The sequence below is a fragment of the Dendropsophus ebraccatus genome, chromosome 6 (assembly GCF_027789765.1).
Source record: "Dendropsophus ebraccatus isolate aDenEbr1 chromosome 6, aDenEbr1.pat, whole genome shotgun sequence".
Taxonomy (NCBI): Eukaryota; Metazoa; Chordata; class Amphibia; order Anura; family Hylidae; genus Dendropsophus; species Dendropsophus ebraccatus.
The window spans coordinates 110,747,996-110,770,824 of NC_091459.1; the positions used below are offsets into that span (position 1 = coordinate 110,747,996).

At 42.2% G+C, this 22,829-nt stretch overlaps 1 protein-coding gene across 2 annotated transcripts; it reads left to right on the forward strand.

The window, feature by feature from the left end:
• Window positions 1-68: 68 nt before the first annotated feature.
• On the forward strand, window positions 69-21,500 carry LOC138795927 (uncharacterized). Of its 2 annotated transcripts, XM_069975665.1 has the most exons (11): window positions 69-272; window positions 3,143-3,187; window positions 3,471-3,527; window positions 8,679-8,729; window positions 10,541-10,603; window positions 12,320-12,402; window positions 13,203-13,308; window positions 14,707-14,824; window positions 15,507-15,695; window positions 17,257-17,447; window positions 19,390-21,500. In XM_069975665.1, the coding sequence occupies exons 1-11, from the start codon at window positions 176-178 to the stop codon at window positions 21,354-21,356; spliced, it is 2,967 nt and encodes a 988-aa protein (XP_069831766.1). In that variant the 5' UTR covers window positions 69-175; the 3' UTR covers window positions 21,357-21,500. The 2 variants fall into 2 exon arrangements, with proteins under 2 accessions (XP_069831766.1, XP_069831767.1); XM_069975666.1 differs by lacking the exons at window positions 69-272; window positions 3,143-3,187; window positions 3,471-3,527 and adding an exon at window positions 6,940-7,323.
• Window positions 21,501-22,829: the final 1,329 nt, after the last annotated feature.

Here is a 22,829-nt window from a genome sequence, read left to right on the forward strand (position 1 = left end):
ATGTGAGCACACCCAAAGTCGCATTCAAAAAAGGGATTGTGTTGACAGTGCGTCATATAGGGCTCGTATCTGAGAGGTTTTATGCACATATGCAGTTTAAAGTTCATGCAGTCAGTAAAACTGACAAGAAGAAGAAGAAGGAGCAGAGATAATATCACGCCGGCTGAAATGCATCATGGCACTGCACCATCGACTCAATAGCTGGCAAAAAGTTTTGCTGGGGCTCCTCTGCTTCCCTCTACTCCCATTCTACCTGTGTGTATACTGCCTGTGTAAGTACTACCGCTTGTCACACATTAGAGCTTGTTAGTTTAGTATTGTTGCACATCAAGATATATCAGTTCCTGTATTGCCTTAGCCGCCTGGAAACGATCAGGGCAGCTAAAGCAATGCTAGTCTACAGCCTCATTGCTAGCCCATAATAAATATATATATAATTTGTTCTGTAGAATGATCAAACTATCTTCTCTACGGAACTGTGTACACAATATGAAGTGCATTAGCATATAGGAAGTATTATGGGGAATACTATTAAACAAAGAGTTGAGAGTTGACGTTTACTAAGGAGTCTAATGTTTGTAACCATTCTAATGAGGATTGGTGTATATTTTGTTCCAATATCTTGTGACTGATTTATTAAAATGTTGCACTGCCATAGTGAAAGTACCTAAGTAAAAAGTTGCAGAAAATGTCGCAAAAATTGCGAAGCATATTCACCAGGTACTGATCAGATGTAGGATTGCACCTGTTTGTCTGGCTTTTTAAAAAGTCGCAAATGATAGATAAATTGGGCGCTAATCCCGGACTATGCAAACTTTTTGGTGAATGCTCAAAATAGGCAGATATAAAAAAAAAATCTAAAAAATATTCGCCCATCGAATACTGGTCAGTATTTTGACTAAAAAAAGACAAAAATGCAGTTATTCACCTAAAAATAGGCGCAAAACCCTTAATAAATTTTCCTTCTTTGAGTAACAATAAAAAATTGTAGAAAAAAAAATAGTAGGAACTTTTGTCTTTCTTTTGGTGTATCCTCCGTCCACGGGGAATAATTTCAGTTATAACGTTACGATACAGAATTGCTATTATTACTGCCATGGGAGATCTAGCCATTGCACGTCCATAGTTCCTGAAAAGGAAATCACGTTATTCTGGAGAGCTGGACGAGTATGGTGGTTTAAAAAGGCTTTGCTAAATGAAGAGTTTTAAAACACTGATATGCGGCGTCTGATAGCAGTGATCGGCGCCAATCCCAAGAACAGTCCCAGCAATTCCCGGAGACGGAACTAAATGTATGACACTTCTCCCTTCTGCTGGGAGTGGCTATTACAACTCCCATTCATTTCATTGAAAAGCACCAGTCTGTATAACTTTTCCAGTAAGACTAATGAGTACAACGTTTACTGTAAGGGTGAATGTCACCATATTTTTCTTAATAAGTGGGGGTCCTGAAAGTATTCTTTTCTGCACAATTTGACCATATCAAACAACTCTTTGTATTCATGTAAAATTCCATAAAAGTGGTATACTGAGAATTATACGCTCAACCCATTCAGCCAGTGACTGCAGAGATGTCCCATCTCAGTTACTGACTGGCTGAGTGGGTTTTTCTGAGCTGGGTCGAAACGTCACAGACCAGGAGCTACAGGACAGGTCCATGAGTGGTGGTGCTGTGGGGGTATGGGGACATATGACTACTTTATTATTATACTTTACTAGTTTATGCACTTATATCTGTGTATCTATAACTCTGTGGGCGTCTTGTTATTGTAGGTATGACAATGGTTTGTTATTCTAGAAATTATATTGTAGAAGTTATATATAACCCAAGAGTTATTTACAACTACAATCAAAGCTCACAGGTGTCAGGTTGAGGCGGTTCTTATAACCTCCAGATGATACACTTCTGCTAAGATGCAAATAGTCAATGGCAGTGTCAACAGCAGTAAAACAATACAAAATCCAACCAGGGAACAATAGAATAAAGTTTGTATGTTGGCCATGTGCATGTATGGGTTGCCCTTAAGGGGCATGTAAGGGGTATGCCAGTGAAATTTTCAACTGATGTGAGAAAGTGTCATAGATTTGTACTTTACTTCTTAAAAAAAAAAGAAGAAATTTTCCATATATCCAGTACTTATCAGCTGCTGTATATTCTGCAGAAAGTGGTGTACTCTTTTCAGTCCAGTGGAAGTGGTGAACTTTTTCCTCCTCTGTCCATGACAGGAGAGCAGTAGTACATTCCCATGGAAAACCTCTCCTGCTCTCCAGACTGGAAAGAATACACCAATTCCTGCAGGACATACAGCAGCTGATAACTACTCAAAGACTTGAGATTTTTTTAACAGAAGTAAATAGTGAAATATTTTTTTTTGGCTGGAGTGCCCCTTTAATTAAAGTTTACCTGTCACAAAGCAGATTGGATTTCATGTTGATCACGTCAGCATGCTTTTTGAAAGGTACGCTTTAAGTACTCAATTTTCCTACCATACTGTAAAACATATAGTATGCCTATAAGGAAACTACCCTTAGAGTGTGCTTGCTGACTTCAGTTACAGGTGTTTTTTTTTTTTTTTTTTGTATTTTTAAAAAACTTTAAAAAAAATCTGCAGATACATCAGAATATGTTCTATAATCACTTTATTTTATCAGTGGACAGTGGCACCTATGTGGGGCTTTACAGCAATTGGGCCCCCTTGCCTATTTGGAAAATGTCATCCAGGTGAGGCTTCATGGCTGGTAGGTGCCATCTTCTGGCCTAACTGCCACGAAGCCCCGCCTAGGTGCAACCGTCCACCAATAAAATAAAGCCAATTTAGAGTGGAAAGGAGACCCAGAGGTTATACAGGTATACTGTATATTAAATGTGCAGCATCTAAGCTTGTGAATGGTGTTGAGAACCGCACCTAGAGTAAGGGGGTGACAATATCACTTTAAATAATTGTTATCCTTCCCGTCCCCACCAGTGTTCTGCATGGCTGAATGTTCCTGACCAACATACAGAGGAGACATTATACCATCTGTACTGCTAAACAAAATGTCTATCTTACTTACAATAACAATACTGTTCATGGCGATACACTGACCTGTCACCTAACATCCTGTACATCTGAATTGATTCTTTGTTTGTCATTTCCAACAGGTCTTAAGAAAAATAAAAAGGAAGAAGGAAAACAAGAAGATTTGGGTACAATATATTTCTTTATGATAGCAATTGGTTACATGCACTAGTAGTAGACAACAGGCCTCAAATTGTGTGGCGCACCTTTAGTAAATGTGTCAGGAACACCTTAGTAAATCAGCCCAAATGTGTAGACTGAACCAATAAATGGCCATTAACACATGCTGTTGAATGTTTTAGTATTTTCTGGTATGGCCGCCATATTGTACTGTCTATCAAATGAACACTTATGCTATATTTAGTCTACTAATGGCTGTTCCTATCATAATCTAACATCTCTCTCATACAGATAACTCAAGCACTGCCACAAGGGATGTGAGGACAAGGCTGCCAGTCAATAATAATGGTATGAAATAAACTGTATTCTCTTCTATGCTTACATAAGCAGATGGCTACATGGTGCTTACAGATATATTGATAAAATAAGATAAAACAAATGAAGTAGCAAAAAAGTAGCATAATTGCTGGGAAGAATATTTGTAAGTATGATATTACTGCGGATAAATAATCATACCATTTGGAAATTTTAGCCTATTCAATTTATTCTGGAAGAGAATACCAATAAGGCTGGGTCCACGCTACGTTTTTGCAAGCCTTTTTTTCTTCCGTTATTTTTGCAAAAAAATGATAAAAAAAAAACACGGATGCATGTGTGTGCATCCATTTTAATCCGTTTTTCCACAGCGGCAGTAAAGATCATCCGGCCGGTACCGGGATGATGTTTTCTGACACCGACCCAGACGGTTCACGGAACGGCCAGTGTCTTACAGAGTAGGAACATAGCCCTAACCCCTAGACGACCCAGGACGTAGAGTTACGTCATGGAAGTCTGTCACCAGACGACCCTGGACGTAACTCTACGTCCTGGGTGTTTCTCCGGCTATGAAGCGCGCTCTGGAGTGGAGCGTGCTTCACAGCAGGTGGGGGCCGGCTGCAGTCAGCAGCCGGGACCTCACCGGTAATGACACGCTGCAGCGATCGCGCTGCCACGTGTCATGAACCCCTTAGACGCCACGATCGCGGCGCGGCGTTTAAGTGACAGGGGGAGTCCCCTGTCACTTACTGATCGGGACCCCCGCAGTGTGACTGCGGGGGTCCCGATCGTTAAAACCGACCACCGGATGTCTCTCACCTGCCTCCGTGCGGTCCGATCGGCGATCTGCTACACTGAGCCTGCACAGGCAGATCGCCAATAACACTGATCAATGCTATGCCTATGGCATAGCAATGGTCAGAGTAGAAATGAAATTAGTGAATGTAAAAGTCCCCCAAAGGGACTTCAAATGTGTAAAAAAAAAAAGTTAAAAACACCAATACACTACCCCAAAACCCCTCCCCCAATAAAAGTTGAAATCACCCCCCTTTCCCATTATATAAATAAAACATATAAAAATAAATAAATAAACATATAATATACCGTAGCATGCGTAATTGTCCGATCTATTAAAGTATAACAAGCGTCATTGCGAACGGAGAACGGCGTAGACGAAAAGAGGGAAAAAAGTGCGCGGATTACCCATTTTATGTTACATAATATATAAAAAATTCATAAAAAGTAATCAAAACGTCCGATCTTCACAAATATGGTATAATTAAAAACTAGAGATCATGGCAGAAAAAATGACACCCCATACAGCCCCGTAGGTGAAAAAATAAAACTGTTATAAGCGTCACAATAGGCCCATTTTATTATTAACTAATTGCCAAAAAAAAAGGATTTCATAAAAAAATATATATATAACATTAGAGAATCTGTGTAACCTGCATATGGTTGTGTTCATACTAACCTATAGAGTAATAGTATCATGTTGCTTTTACCATATAGTGCATTACGTAGACACAGGAACCCCCCAAACGTTACCATATTGCATTCTTTTTTACGATTTCACCTATTTATATTTTCATAAATAATAACTTTGGGATTCCATCATACGTGTTATGGTAAAATGAAAGCCGCCATTACACAGTACAACTATTCCTGTAACAAACAAGCACTTACATGGCTTGTAGATAGAAAACTGAGAGTGCTAGAGCTCTTAGAAGGGGAGGAGGGAAAAACGAAAGCGCAAAGATCAAAATTTGCGCGGTCCACTGGGTCATTTTGGGCCTGGTCCTCAAAGGGTTAAGGTACATATGTTAAACACAAGAGCTGTAGCCTAAATCTATCCTATTATATCATTTTGTATGGCGCTTAACACTAATGAGAGAAAGTATGATATTCTCTCTCTCTTCTACCTGCTTTAGTTACAGCGGCCTTTGCGCCTGCAGCTAGTAGAACACAGCAGCTACCAGCACCAGTTCTGTAGTATATACAGCAGCCAGCAGTGTAAGGCTGGGTCCTCATCTCACTTTTGGCCCCACTTTAGGTTACATGTAGAGAACCTATGAAAAAAGGATGCTAAAGTAAGCCCAACGTGCAGCTCATTTTTGAGGCAACTGCCCTGTTGACTTGAATGGGCAGGACGGGCAATGCTACATTTTTGAGTCCTCACATAAGAAGTGCACATTCAGGAAATGGACAAAACGTAGACACAAAATTACTACATCCTGCCCATTTAAGTCAACTGGGCCATCAACCTGAATGTCAGGCTTACTTCAGCACCTTTTTTTTTTTATAGATTCCTGACGTGTAGCCTGGTGTGGGGTGGAATGGAATGCCTAAGCAGTAGTATACAGAAGTATACAGCATCATCAAGCCCTAGTCCAACAGTATACAGCAGCAGCCAGCATCAGTAGTATACAGAAGTATACAGCATCATCCAGCCCTAGTCCAACAGTATACAGCAGCAGCCAACACCAGTAGTGTAAAGCATCGTACAGGAGCATCCAGCACTAGTCTAGCAGTATAAAGCAGGAGCCAGCATCGGCCCAGCAGTATACCACAGGAGCCAGCACTGGTCCAGCAGTATACCACAGGGGACAGCACTGGTCTAGCAGTATAAAGCAGGAGCCAGCATCGGCCCAGCAGTATACCACAGGAGCCAGCACTGGTCCAGCAGTATACCACAGGGGACAGCACTGGTCCAGCAGTATACCACAGGAGACAGCACTGGTCCAGCAGTATACCACAGGGGACAGCACTGGTCCAGCAGTATACCACAGGAGACAGCACTGGTCCAGCAGTATACCACAGGAGACAGCACTGGTCCAGCAGTATACCACAGGAGACAGCACTGGTCCAGCAGTATACCACAGGAGACAGCACTGGTCCAGCAGTATACCACAGGAGACAGCACTGGTCCAGCAGTATACCACAGGGGACAGCACTGGTCCAGCAGTATACCACAGGAGACAGCACTGGTCCAGCAGTATACCACAGGGGACAGCACTGGTCCAGCAGTATACCACAGGGGACAGCACTGGTCCAGCAGTATACCACAGGAGACAGCACTGGTCCAGCAGTATACCACAGGAGACAGCACTGGTCCAGCAGTATACCACAGGAGCCAGCACTGGTCCAGCAGTATACCACAGGGGACAGCACTGGTCCAGCAGTATAAAGCAGGAGCCAGCATCGGCCCAGCAGTATACCACAGGAGACAGCACTGGTCCTGCAGTATACCACAGGAGACAGCACCGGTCCAGCAGTATACCACAGGAGACAGCACTGGTCCAGCAGTATACCACAGGAGACAGCACTGGTCCAGCAGTATACCACAGGAGACAGCACTGGTCCAGCAGTATACCACAGGAGACAGCACTGGTCCAGCAGTATACCACAGGGGACAGCACCTGTCTAGCAGTATACCACAGGAGACAGCACTGGTCCAGCAGTATACCACAGGAGACAGCACTGGTCCAGCAGTATACCACAGGAGACAGCACTGGTCCAGCAGTATACCACAGGAGACAGCACTGGTCCAGCAGTATACCACAGGAGACAGCACTGGTCCAGCAGTATACCACAGGAGACAGCACTGGTCCAGCAGTATACCACAGGACCCAACATTTTGAGTTTTACACTACTGTTTTAGGGACTCTGTAAAGAGAAAAATATACACGAAATTTACTGAGAGGAATAATCTACGAAAAGCTGTGACTAGCATTTAGGTACTTCTGGTAGTTTGAATGGAAATAAGTTGGACAATCTGACAATAAAAGGATGAAGAAGTGATGTGACACTGGAAGAATGGAAAAAGAGGGTGAGAGAATGTTGTTAAACTTACTGTGTATAAGCTATCGCATATTAACAGTAGTGGATTATAATAGGGGCGGTTCCTGAGCTCCTGGGGAGCCCATGACCACCCAAAAAGACTTATACTTTCAATGGTGTACTGTCTCCTGGCTACACTTCCACCATGATTTGCAAAAATCATTTTTTTTTTATGGCAATTTTGCACAAATCAGGACATCATGACATTATCTGTCCTGTACTATGAACGCCAGGCTAGTGCTGCCATAGTTACAGTGGGGTGGGGGGGCCCAGGCTTGGTGAACAGCCCGGGGCCTATGGTAAAGTTAATCCGCCCCTGCATATTAAGATATGTAAGATATAAAATATTCATATAGGTCTTGTTACATAAGGACAGTACCTAATAAATATGGCACACCTTTTTACTCATATATGCCAGGTCCTTGATGGTGTTGCAATTTTTGCACCATATTTTCTTTCATTTCATCATGTATTGGTAGTCACATCTTATTTGCCATCACTTGTTCATTTTTTTTTTTTTTTATAAATGATAGAGATAGGAACCAAAGTAAATAAACAAAGCTGAAGGTGTGATTTTTAAATGCACCAGCGGTCACCTTGCAGTAGAGCAGTTACACTTTGCAGCCATCTCCTAGTTTCAGACTTTTCTCATGGGTGACTGTCCACCAAGTAATAATTGCTGGATGTGAAGTTTGTGTCTCCAGAAAACAGCTGCCTTCACAGGTAGCACAGGATCTCATCCCAAACTCATCTCATATTCAGTCTCATAAATACTGGTCCAAACCTTAATAATTCTCTCCACTTTATAAGGACAGGAAATCCCTTAATAGTCGCTGTCCTATTCAAAATCTAACATCTGCTACTCTCTCCAACACTGAGAGAAGGGAGGGATAGAGCCATCAGAGCCGTGAATAGTGCATCTACATCAGAAGCAGCAGCAGTGCCAACTATGTAAAGGAGTTATACAAACTCTACAACAGTAAAACGTTATATAATCCTTTTATAAACACTATATAGAAAGTTTTTTTTTTTTTTTTTACCTTTGCATTTAGGAAGCAAAAATTCAGTGCAAAGGTATCCACAGCCTTTATGGTGAAGGGTGGGTTAATGATTGTAGCAATGAAGTTGATTTACCCTCCTTTCATTTACAAAACATTCCAATCATTCCACTAGGTGAGGTTTCAAAGGTTAAGGAGAGGCAGACATGTGTAAATAGCCTTTATTAAAGAAACATACTACATAGGTTGCATAAGTACAGAGAGAGTGTCAGAGAGACGGACACCTTATAGTTGAATACATTATAGCTATTTCTTATCCTGTGTGACCTCTGCTCTTATTTTCTAGTTGCTGTGGAAGATGAAACAATCTCTGCCAATCCAGAAAATGTGAAATTTGGTAAGAAATGCACTTTAATCTTTATAGGAAAGTCACAGAATTTGTTAAAGGGGTTATCCCCAATTCTCAGTCTGTGTTAGCATTGCAGCTCAGTTCTATTGAAGTGAATGGAGCTAAGTTATAATACCATACAACATGGGTCTCCAAACTGTGTCCCTCCAGCTGTTGCAATACTTCATTTCCCATCATGCCTGGACATCGAAATCCAAAGCTTTACCTGTCTGGGCATGATGGGAGTTGTGGTTTTGCAACAGCTGGAAGGCTGCAGTTTGGAGACCCATGCCCATACAACCTGAGGACAGGGGTTGTAATCCTTACAGTACAATCTCCTGCTTGTCAGTCTCAATAGTGTGAGTGCAAACTGCCAGACCCATGGGCGTTAGCTTAGAGTGAAGCTGAACTTTGTCAGGGTTCTTCAGCCTAAGGGAAGTCCCTGTGAGATTTAAAGCGACTTTGTACCCACAATTTGACCCCCCAAAACCACTTGTACCTTCAGATAGCTGCTTTTAATCCAAGATCTGTCCTGGGGTCCATTCGGCAGGGGATGCAGTTATTCTCCTAAAAACAACTTGTAATCCTACAGTGCTGTGTCTAACGGCCGGCGCTTACATTTGTATATGCATTGGGCTGGCACCACCTCTCCGTCCTTCCTCCCCACCCTCCTCATCATTAGGAATGATCCAGGAACATTTACTGCTGTTTGAGCTTTGCACAGGTGTCTTAACGATCCAGCCCATGTTCATTATACACACAGTTGGGGAATAGGAAGCAATCTGCCTGGAGCATTTCTAATGATGAGGAGGGTGGGGAGGAAGGACAGAGAGGGTGTGCCAGCCTAATGCATATACTAATGTAAGCCCCGGCCATTAGACACAGCGCTGCAGGATTGAAAGTAAATTTTTAGCACAATAACTGCATCACCTGCCGAACGGACCCCAGGGCAGATCTTGGATTAAAAGCAGCTATCTGAAGATACAAGCAGTTTGGGGGGTCACATTGTGGGTACGGAGTCGCTTTAAAATCTAATTTGCATACTAGTACTATATCTAAGTTGCCTAATATGTCATAATATATTAATTTGCATAATACCCAGAATTAGAAAAAAAATGGCCGCTTTCTTACATAAACAGCTCCACTCTTGTCCAGGTCAATTGACAGGAATGCAGAAGAGTTGCAGGACAGGTGTGGTGCTGTTTTCAGAAGAAAAAGTAGCCATGTTTGTCTAAACCTTACAAACTCCAATAAAACACTGTGGTCAGAATGATTTCTATACTAATGTTGCTAAAATTTGTTTGTTTTGCTCTTCATCATCTCCTCCTTCTTTAGTATCTGGGCCTAATTACACGGGACGATCGGAAAATTGTTTGTATGTCGTTGATCGTTGATTTTGATCGGAACCTAAAATTATCGTTAATCGTTCGCTGTAATTCTGCATTTTTCCACTAATCGTTCAGTGTAATAGCACATTGCCCATTCTTTTTCTTAGATCAGAAGGAATAAACTATAGCAATAACTATCACAATAACGACCATCGTTCTGTGTAATATGGTGAACGATTTCAGGTTAACGATAAACAATCTGGTTTGCGATCGTTTATTGTTAGTCGTTAATCGTTAAAAATCGCTCTGTGTAATAGGACCCTCTGTCCACACATGGCAGATTTGTTGTAGAAATTTCTGCAACTGTTCTATACATTTAAATGAAGTTTCAAAATCCATGGCTCCACCTCATTCACATGTATGGAACATATTTTTTTAGGAACAAAAATTAATGATGTGGTCCTATTTATCAGTGTTCTTATTTTCTATAAGGAAGAAAAAGCTTTAATAAGGACAAGGAAGAAATCTCAAGAAAGAAAAGTAATCAGAGTTCTGGTGAGTAATAAGAAGGTTAACAGCCCGGGTTATTGTCCGCACACCCACAAAGGCCAAGAGAAATACCAGATTAAAATCACTTCCTTCTACTTTCTGTTTGACTGTATTGTATGGAGCAGACTTTATCTTGTAGACTTCTTATACTGAGGCCTTTAAGGGGTATTCCCGCCAAGAGCAAAAAAATGTAATGCTCCCAAACCTACCTGGTCTTACTCACCAAGTCCCCCTGAGTATTTTGAGCCATCTCCCATCTTTCTAGCTGCTGCGGTTCCTGAGTTACAAGTTTTTCTAAAAGATGGTCTATTATCAAGATAGGAAACTACATTTCCCCTCATGAAATGCTTATGCCTGATGATGGTAAAGTAGCAGAGCTGAGATGGTAATGATGTAGCAAAGGTGAGATGGTGTAGCAGAGGTGAGATGGTGATGATGTAGCAGAGGTGAGATGGTGATGATGTAGCAAAGCTGAGATGGTGAGATGGTGTAGCAGAGGTGAGATGGTGTAGCAGAGGTGAGATGGTGTAGCAGAGCTGAGATGGTGTAGCAGGGCTGAGATGGTGTGTTGGTGTAGCAGAGCTGAGATGGTGTAGCTGAGATGGTGTAGCAGAGCTGAGATGGTGTAGCAGAGCTGAGATGGTGAGATGGTGTAGCAGAGCTGAGATGGTGTAGCTGAGATGGTGTAACAGTGCGCCATGCATGGGTGAGCTGTGGGAGGTGTTGGGGGGCCGTGGGTGAGAGGGAGGGGGTGTAGTTGGTGACGCAGGGGGGGCTCGGCTAATGGCGGTGAGTGGCGCCGCGGGTGACAGGGGTGCCGATGAGCGGCGCCGCGGGTGACAGGGGTGCCAGTGAGCACCGCCGCGGATGACAGGGGTGCCACGGGAGGTGCCGCAAAAGAGCTGGGGGGGAGGCTGAGGGGGTGCCACCAGTAAGTGCCGCTGCTAGTGACCCCTGCCGCGGGTGAGTAGCGCGAACGAGCAGCGGGTAACGGGGCAAATAAGCCGGGGGGAGGTCGATGTGTGCCGCCGGTAAGTGTCGCTGCTAGTAAGTGCTGCTGCCGCGATTGAGCCGCGGGTAGCAGGGATGACAGGGGTGCCGTGAGTGAGGTGGCACAGTGAGGTAGAGAGAGCTCTGGGGCTGGGGAAGCACACAGTGTGGGCGGGTGATGGTGGTGGCTGCTGTTACAGAGGGAGACAGTGACATTTGCACTGATCACTGTCTCCCTCTCCTACAGCTGCCATCCCAGTCAGTGTCGCGGGTGACAGGGGTGTTGAGCCGCGGGTGACAGGGGTGCCGCCAGTGACAGAACCGGTGGGTGACAAGGCCGCCGCGGTTGACAGGGGTGCAGCGGGAGGTGCCACAAATGAGCCCGGGGGGGGGGGGGGAGCGCTGGTATGCGGCGCCGCGGGTGACAGCGGTGACAGGGGGTGCCGCGAATGAGACCAGTAGGCGCTGCCAGTAAGCAGGGTGACAGGGAGGGACAGAGGGCACCCCTGTCACAACCAACCGGATCTGTGCACAGCCAAACCGGGGGGGGGGGGGGGGACAAAGGGTGCCGGTACGCGCCGCAGCGGGTGACAGGTGTGCCCTAAGCGGTGCAGAAAAAGAGACTGGGGTGGGGGTATGGGGTGCCGCCGGTAAGCGTGACATAAAGCTCTTGGTCTTTAATTCCTCTAAAAAATGGCATTGTTTTTGTTTTTCTGTATTTGTTTTACATAGCTTATCCCTGGGATAAAAGAAACCTAAAGTCTCTAGATGTAGACGCAAGTGTATTTCAGAAACTGGACGTCCATGCCAGAAAGGTACAACAAAGTGAAATATATATATATATATATATATATATATATATATATATTATATAATATATATATATATATATATATATATATATATATATATATATATATATATATATAATATAGTATAATATTGCATTTATGTGAATTTTAAAGCTGACCTGTCATATTGTATAGAGGTTCTCAGTCTGATTTTATGCATACCTTGCTTTCATAATATGAACCCTCCAGCTCTGAGCTAGCCATCTTTTTATTATTATAGAAATAAGCTACAAAAGCCCAGGGGGTGCTCCCCAAATTTACATTTTTAAGACTGTCAATTAATTTTAATCAGGTTTTGCTATTTAACACTACATACAGTACAAATAAAATGACTATAATAAAAATAAAATCACCAGTTTTGTACCGTATGAGGAAGGATACCTGTTCTTTCTCTGCTGAAAACAATTTCATTTATGCTGCTACATAGCATTAGCTAAGTAAAGCAATTTAAATACAATTGCAGTATTAAAGGGGTTTTCCCATAAACAATGCTCATCAAATATTTGCAGGATAAGGCTAGGTTCACACTGTTAGCAGTGTCTATTAGACTATATGTTGCAGGGAGTCCCCTAGCGTCTAATGTATGCCTATACGTATGCCAACCAAAGCACCAGAATGGGGGTGGGGTGAGGTGTCAATATATGATGGGTGTATGACATACAGTTGCACATTTAAGGCTATATACATCTCAGGAGATTTTCCATAGTGAGAAATTGAGGTTTGTATGAGCTATGACTAGATGATGACTTTCCTCCCTCTTACAGGTGACTGGTGTGACACTGGAGCAGTTAGTAAGAGATCTTACATGTGGAACTAACACAGAGTTGGAGAAGACAAGAGTTATCTGGATGTGGATATGTCATCATATAGGTAGGTGTTCAGTGTAATTGTTACCACATTGGGGGATATTTACTAAGTAATATGGGAAGAGTTCTTAGGCAGCAAGTCCAACCCACCTTGCGGTGGGCGCTGGTAAAGACTAGCGGCCCCTTAGACTCTGCTGCCTAGTGCTTTTTGTTTTATCCTCCCCCTTCCCATCTACAGTAGCAGCAACTAAAGATATAAATCAAACATATAAGGCTACTTTTCTGTATTTTTTATTAACCTGGAAAAAAACATTTAAAACAGTATTAACCTTCCATAATTAAGAAATTAATGAGTTTGGTCCAGAAAATGGTTAATTAATCTGAGATCTAATGTAAGTACATTGAACTCCTAATGGTGCGTTTACACAGAGATTTATCTGACATTTTGGAAGCCAAAGTCAGGAATGGATTTAAAAAGAGGAGAAATCTCAGTCTTTCCTTTATAACCTTCTCCCTGTTTATAGTGTGTTCCTGGCTTTGGCTTCCAAAATCTGTCAGATAAATCTCTCTACGTAAACGCACCATAAGTTTATAGGTAAAATATCGAAATCAAATTCTTATGTTATAATGATTAGTTTAAAGTAGATTGCTCTGTTGAGACTTAGGGTGGTATTACACAGATTATCTTTCGAAAAATCATTAAATCGTTGAGATTTGAGCGATAATCATTTAGTGTAATAGCAGACAACAAATAAACGACTAACGAGAAATCGTTTAATAGAATTTGGACCTATTTCTATCGCTGATCGTTTGCAAATTGTTCGCATGTAATAAGACGTCGTTTACAGTGGCGGCGAACGCAGTGGTGATGACAGGACGAACGCAATAACAATCATAAGTAAGGATCATCGTTCTGTGTAATTGGGTGAACGATTTCACGTAGTTCGCCATAGCGGTCATTTAGGTTCGTTTATCGTTAATTGTTGTTCGTCGAAAGATCGCTTAGTTTAATAGTACCCTAAGCCTTTCAGGCCACCTCCTCAGGCGTTTCTTGTAAACCTTGCCTATGCTTATATTGCACAGTGGCCCTTTTATTTGTATTGTGCAGCCAGCTGCAACTTTTCTAAGTATGGGTATGTTCACACTGAGTAAATCAGGCGGAATTCTGTGGCGGACAGTTCCTGATTTACTCATTGTGAACATACCCTAACATCAGGTGGTCTTTTTTTTTATGGTTATCAGCAACCCCAAGGTGGCAACCTATCAGATCTTTAATTTGTAAGTGTTTCATATTTTCCTAAATTCAGAGTGGAGGAGTAACACAGTCAGACCTCCATTACCATATTTCTAGTAGTACAGGATACTGACGCCCTTCCAATATAAAATGAACAGAAATAAGTAATACAATAATTCATGTATGTTACACACTAAATAGTCCTTTATTCCTTTCTGATTGTCTCAGAGTACGACACCACGGGGTTAAAGAATAAAGGCCTGGTATCATCTGACCCAGAAGACGTCTTTCGGAACAAGAAAGGTGTATGCACAGGTTACAGCTCACTGTTTGAGCACATGTGCAGGTGATGTTTAATATAAGTATGCATCAATCTTCTTACCAAAGTAATGTCTGTATAAAAAACAAGCAAGCTAGTGGATTCCACCAAGGTGGTCCACTTGCATCCACCGGCGCTACTCACTATAAATGTGTATATTAGAATGCTGCATTCTAATATATACATTTATAATGAGTAGCGCCGGTGGATGCAAGTGGACCACCTTGGTGGAATCCACTAGCTTGCTTGTTTTTTGTTTTTATTGTATGGATTACAGGTCCATTGATATCCCCGTGCAGCACCAATCGGGTTGTGGCGCATCTAGGACTGTCTCTGTGAAGGAGACAAATACTTTATAATGTCTGTATAACCTAGAGTTTATGTAGGCAGCAATACATATCCACTATACCATTCTTTGTATACAGCTTCTACAGACCTATATGGCTCCATGGTTACAGACTACAAACGAGCCCTTCGTAGTCTGATTCCGCAGTCTGCTTTTTTTCAAATAAATTGATGTGGTTAGTTTGACTCTTTTATTAGACTGCACTGGCTTTGTTGGACTCTGTAACTCACAGTCCTTCTGTGTGATTTCTATACCTAGTGACCTATACCTTGTGTATAGTATGTACTGAATAGCAGCATTTCTTATTATATGCCACTACTTTGGGTGAATATTATTAAAGAAATTACATTATCTTTCCATTAGACTTGCTGGTGTACTATGCCAATCAGTTCATGGCTACTGCAAGGGGGCATCATTCAAGCCTGGGCAGACAGTGTCCGGGGACTTAGACCACACATGGAACATTGTACTTCTGAAAGGACGTTGGCATTTGCTAGACAGTACATGGGGAGCGGGTCAAGTTGATGAAAACATGAGCAAGTTCATTTTCCAGTAAGTAATAGATGATTCTCTGATCAGATTTTCAAACCATTAAGCACCCTGTGGCTAAGTACTGTGGGCTCTTGGCACCCTGTATGACATCAAATGGTTCTCTATATGGCACCATGATATGGAATTATTCTCTCCAGTAAAATTCCTTTAAATAGAGCAAAGGGACATAAATATGCACTTGATGGACTAAGACAGTTTTTTTTTCTTGCTGGATTCTGACATCTGTAGCAAGGATACAGTCTGTCATTACAGGTGGGGGTCTTAGTAATGGGGTAGGCACCAGCAGTGTCACAGACCCGCCTCTATGACACTGTGCTATAAAAATAAAAGCCATTTTTTTTTACAAAGATAACAGAACAGACAATCTATATAACGGTAAAAACAGACTTCTTGCTTAAGAAGCAACTGGTTACTGTTAGCACTGTATGTATATACATGGTGGTCAGTTTCCCTTTAATAGAGTTGGACTGTTAGGAAAATTCCACTACTTCTGGGGGTCTTTCTGCAAACAGACCAAACAAGCATGTTTTTAAGTTGAACTGCAAAGCCAAAACAAATCTGACATGAATGAACATCCGTTTAGATTAAAAAAAAAAAAAAAAAAAAAAAAATATATATATATATATAATATATATATATATATATATATAATATATATATTGGTTTTTCCATATTTTGAGGACAGAATATGCTAAGCAGCAGAGATGAGACAACCAAATTTCCTGATCAGAGATTCAATCTGAACTTTTTGCAAAGTTCTGAAAAAGTTTGGGAAGACGGCATCCATACATTCTTCTGAAGACCTCCTTCTGTGTCTTCAGCCATCACTGACAAAGATAGGACAGCACCGCAGCCAATGATTGGCTGTGTCTTAAGAGTGACAGCCCACTCAGCCAATTACTCAGCCAATCACTGGCCACTGCACTATCCTCTCTCTGTCAGTCAGTGATTGGCTGAGCGGGAGAGTGACAGCCTGTTCAGACAATCACTGGTTGACTAGGATGGACAGTGCCGCAGCCAGTGACTGGCTGTCGGGCTGTCACTCTCAAGACAAGATTGACAGCTCACTCAGCCAATCATTTTTTGTGGCACTGTTCCGTCTCATTCAGTAATTGGCTAAACGGGATTCTGGCGGCTGCATGGAACACCGGAGAAGAAGGACATGGGAAGAGCAGACAAAGAAGTACTGTATAGATAAGCTTTTTTGATCCGCAGTAAAACAGCTAAATGCCTGCAATTGTTTAGCTACTTTAGTGTGATTTGTTGGTTCGTGTGAACCTGAACTTTAAAATTTAGCAAACCTGCCGGAACCGAACTTTTGAAACGTTTGCTCATCTTCACTAAGCAGTATAGTTATTTTTTTAATTATATTTATTGTATTCTTTTTATATAGAACACTGACAGTACGTGTAATCTCATATTACCGGTCATCCTAACGCTTTAGATGCAGTACGAGACCTTGCACACAAATAACTTGGGGCCATAATCTCAAATAATTACTGCAGGGTAGATTTATTAGTGACACTTCTCTACCATATCACCCTCTTCTTTCTTCTTCAAGGTACAATGAGTTCTATTTCCTGACTCATCCCGCTCTCTTTATTGGTGATCACTATCCTGAGAAAACAGATTTTCAATTACTGGAGCCTAAAGTGTCCAAGAAGCAGTTTGAAGAAAGTGTTCACCTCAGAAGCCACTTCTACAGCTTAGGACTGATGTCCTCTCAGCCAGAAACAGCTGTTATCGAAACAGGTAAACATTCTCAATAGATCTGTGATAGCTTTAGCTTACTTTCTTGTTAAAGCTTTTAGTTCAGCAAAACAATAAAAAAGTTCTTAGCCCTCTTTATGTTCCGAATAAAGGTAGAATAAATGGTGGCCCAGAATTATTTGTAGTCCAATATTGAGCAGTTTCACTTTTTAGTTGTGTTTGGGAAAGTTTTGGGGAAGGTAGAGGGGTAGACAGAACAAGACAACATTAACTCGTTTCCAGATCCGATCACATGTGGCATTTTACGACAGATTTCCTGTTTTTAATATCCATTGAGAAAATCCACTGCAATTACATTAACATTTGTAAATCTACATACTGGAGAAAAATCTGCACCATGTCACGTGTTGTGCCAGATCCACTTCGGGCTTATTGCAAATGTGTTCACAACAAAGATTTGCAACAAAACAATCTGCAACTGCAGACACTTAGGGTCCTATTAGATGGGCCAATGAAGGCTTGATCAATATTGTAAACGAGCGCCGATTTGCTCGATTGACGCTTGTTTACTGAGCCTATTACACGGCCAGATAATCGTTTAGTAAGGGCTCCACGGACATTCTTAGCAATGCCTGTGCAGTCCTTTCCCAATTAACCCTTTACCTTTCCATGTTTCCAGTCTTCTCCTGCATTCTGTATGCATCTCACCACCCTACGCTGTAGCTTCAGAGTGGCCTCTTTGTGCTGACAGACCGCTCAGCCAACCACTGGCCACAGTGGTCCCATCCAGTGATTGGCTGAGCGGCCTGTCAGCTCAGACAGGCTGCTCTGAAGGTGCATCCCCGGGAATGTGAACAGGTAAAGTGTTAACTGTTTGGGCAATCATCAGCCATCAGCCGCGAATCACTATTATACGTAGTGATTCATGGTCGGTGGCCAATGATTTTAGATCTGGGGCTGATGATTGTCTCTATTACACAGAGCCTTAATTGGCCAATTAAGGCTCTGTGGAATATGGCCCTTACTATTTAAGCCAGATAATGTTTGAACAGAGGCAGGTATTGTATTATAGCAGGGATGTGAAACTAAGGCCCTCCAGCTGTTGCAAAACTACAAGTCCCATCATGCCTGGACAGCCAAAGCTTTATCTTTGGCTGTCCAGGCATGATGGGAATTGTAGTTTTTAAACAGCTGGAGGGCCTGAGTTTGACAAGTCTGTATTATAGGAAGCACAGAAGGCACTGTTACAGTATGGAGGCACAGGGGCGCTATTACAGTTTGGGGACCGAGGGGGCATTATTTCTCCATGGAGGCATGGCAGTACTATTATAGTACAGGGCATTGGGGACATTATTAGTATGGGGCACTATTACTGTATAATGTCACAGGAGGCATTATTGGTTCTAGGAGCATAGGGGGACTCTTACTGTATGGAGGCACATGGGGCATTATTATTGTATGGAGACACAGGAAATCCTTACTGTATGGGGGTATAGTGGACATTATTACTGTATGGAGACACAGGGGAAATCATATATTGTATCAAATTTTAAAAGAGTGTGGTCTGACAACATTTTTTTTTATATGTCTGGCCCATTTAACCAGTGAAATTTAAGCTTCATCTCCCAACTAGTATCTTCTGGGTCTTCTCAAGTTTCCTTTCAAAATTAGTGAGCCAACTCAATTGTAAAATGGGAACACTGGGATTCATTTCTACTGCCCTGTACAATTTGCTCCTTGTGTACAGTGTATATTACCAACACCTCCAGTAGTTTGTTACTGAATAACTCTAAGTGGCACTTGTGTTTCGCAAACCCAAAGAGAGAAATTATTGTTGTACTTTTTTATACACATGATCCATCTATAACAGGTTGCCAGGACCCATTTGTGAAGTCGTTTCATATCACTCATAAAATATTCTTGATTATGTTGTTCATTGTAGTCAATATTATTTTAGTAACTATGTTATCTATGTTTGTCCTAGACAAAGGGAAAGCGTCCATCACCATTGAGAGTCAGCAAAATCTCTCCTACCTCTTCAACCTACAAGAAACAGAAGATCCCGGTCTGCTACGCGTCATGGACCGTGAAACCAGGTTTGATATTTATCCCCAAAGGACTGGACAACAGATTTTACAAATTTATGCAAAGAGACCAGATACAACAGAAGTTTACCAGATGGTGGTGGATTACAGAATAGATTGTAAAGCTGTTCAAAACAAGGTGAAAATTCCTAAATATCTCAGCAATCCTGCTGGTCCGTGTTGGTTGTCAGAGCAAACAGGACTTCACTCCCCTTCACACGAAGATCCAGTCATCTATGCAAAGGATGGATGCTGTACTGTAAGTTTTATTATGGACAAGGAGCTAAAACTTAAAGCTAGTCTTAAATCTGAGGAAGGAAAAAACATTTTTCATCATGTCATACAAACTGTACAAGATCATAAAGTGGAGTTTAGTGTTCATCTCCCCCAGTCTGGTCTTTACGTTCTCAAGATATTTGAAGCCAAGGTGGGATATGTCTGCAACTATCTTATAATATGCTCAAACCCTAAAGTCAAATGTCTACCTTTCCCGGCTTTATTGTGTAACCCAGTAGGCCCAAATCCCGAGACAGTGAAGGCCGGTCTTCAACCTTCACACCTGGACCCGATTATCCGTACAGAAGATGGATGTTGTACCATAAGTTTCCTACTCAACAATTATATAAAACTGAGCAGTAGCTTGAAGTCTAACAGACTACAGACTATACTACACCATGTAATACAGAGGGCAGAAAAGCATAAAGTTGAATTTAATATTCGTCTTCCACAATTTGGTTCTTATGTTTTCCAGATTTTTGACAGTAATAATGGATACATCTGCAATTACCTATTGCATTGCTCCAATCCTCAAGTCAAATGGCTGCGGTATCCAAGTATACTCCAAAATCCAGTGGGTCCTAGTCCGGACACAGAACTGGCTGGACTAATTCAACCCTCGCATCCAGACCCGATTATCCACACAGAAGATGGATGCTTTACCCTTAGTTTTTCTACTAACCGAATACTGAACATTACAGTTAGCCTAAAGTCTGAAGACATATACATCCCACACAATGCTATGCATGTTATACAATGCGTACAGAAGCATAAGCTACAGCTTAATGTTCACCTCCCAGGTTCAGGTTCTTATGTTCTCCAGATATTTGATGGCACCATGGGCTGCATCTGCAACTATCTAATAACATGTTCAAATCCTACGGTGAAGTGGCCTCCTTTCCCTTCTAGCCTTCATAATCCTGTTGGGCCAAATCTGGATACAGAGAAGGCTGGCCTCATTCAGCCGTCACACCCGGAACCTATCATTTATTCAGAGGATGGTTGCTTCACCATCAGTTTCGCACTATTTCAGGACCTGGTTATTTTTCCTACATTACACAGTGATGAAATAGAAATGACTCCAGAGATATCCCAAAGACATATCTTCCAGACTCTAAGAGAAGGCCATGTGCATATAAAAGTGCATCTACCACAGTCAGGAGCCTATGTTCTTCATGTCAATGTCAAACCTAAAAACAGTAACATGTACAAACACCAGTGTAACTACCTCATCATATGCAAAAACCCCACAGTGAAATGGCCTCTATTCCCATTAGCGTACACACACTGGGATGAGCAATATGATCTTATTGCTCCACTGGAAGGTGTTCTACCCGAGAACAGCAATGTTTCTTTCAAGCTTCGGATTCCTGATGTTGCTGAAGTGAGTGTTAAGGGAAAGGACTTCTTTCCTTTGGTCCTTAGTAAGGATGGATACTGGGAAGGGTCTTGTAGTACGGAGGATTGTAAGTACATGTATGTGACTATTAGTCCTACGGATGAACCAAAAACTAGGAAGTTTGTTTTGCAATATCACGTGGGAGAGAAGAATCTGCGGAGTCGAGGAAACAGGACTGCTTCATTGAGATGAATCAATTTGCATTATTTATTGTTTTTTATCCTACAGTGTTATTTTCTGTGATATATAATAGGTATTGTTTCCATGACATATGATGCCAGTCACACAAATGTTTGCCTGTTTTTTATATGTGAAATAAATGGCATATGAAATATGGACCTGGTATAATCAATCTGCCCTAGTGGTTCTGTGGTGCCTGCTCGACCGGCCACTTGCTAGATGGTACTGTGTGAGGCCACTACTGTGGTGGTTGGTCGGAGTATAGCTCAGCCAGGTGGTAGGTTGTCGCGATACCAGTGCTGAATCAGCACACAGGTATAGAGCACACCTGTTTTTAGCTTTTGAGGCTGGCTATATCCTTTCCCCAATGATCGGTGACCTGCTGGGTTGTGATGGGTCCCTTGGGTGGTTTTCACGGTGGTGTGGAGTAGATACTGCCACCCACAGAAAGGGAAGATGACCCAAGGACGGTGTAACCTGTGTGTGGGTGCTGATATAATGATCACTGAGTCCTGATGGAATAAATAAACTCTTCTTTACTGAAGAAATACTTTAGCATACAGACTGAACAAGAAATCCCAGCACCAACGTTTTGGAATGAAGAAAGTTTTATTCACGCATGTGGTTCACTGCATGCATTCCGACCACGAGGTGCATGCATTTGTTGCGCTGTTAATCTACCTCATCTGTTAAAGGGGAACAGTATGTATAAAGAATGTACCAACATATTTTATATTGCTATGAGTTATTTATTCATTTTCATTAGTAAACATAAGTATGCAGGTAACCACTAAGAGCAAATGTCTCACTATGGGTCTCACCACACCTAGATGTTGACAAAGGAAATGCATGTGAAGCCGCTAGTGACACATGTCATAACCATATAAAACAAAGAATATGTAATACCTCAAAGTCACCACTGTCTGTCGTAATTGATCCTTTCTGGCCTCAAGTATTGAACAATGGCACAAACTATTAACCTCTTAATGACCATGACACGTATGAAATTGCTGGATGTTGTTCTACCCATCGGCCTTCTAGCAACATATCAGTGACAGTGGTCTTCAAGCTGGAGTCTTAAAGGAGCTTAAAGGAGAAGTCTGGCCAGACCCATTTTTTTTAGCAAGTGCTGAAAAGGAGGAGGATAAAAGAAATAACATGCTCTTACCTACCCCGCTCCACTGCTGGTGGCCACATCCTGCTGCTCTGGTCCCCGGGGCCCCGGACACTTTATGGTCTGAGCAGGGACATGGGTTGTGATGTGTAAGATCCACTCAGCCAGTCAGCGGCTGTAGTGGGGTCCTGTCTTGGCCACTGACTGGCTGAGCAGACCTCACACATCATGACCCGGGTCCCCGCTCAAACCAGAAAACGCCCGCCACCCTGGGGAACGGAGTGGCAGGATGCGGCCACCAGCGCTGGAGCGGGGGAGGTAAGAGCACTTTATTTCTTTTATCCCCCCTCTCCAGCAATGGGTCGGGCCGA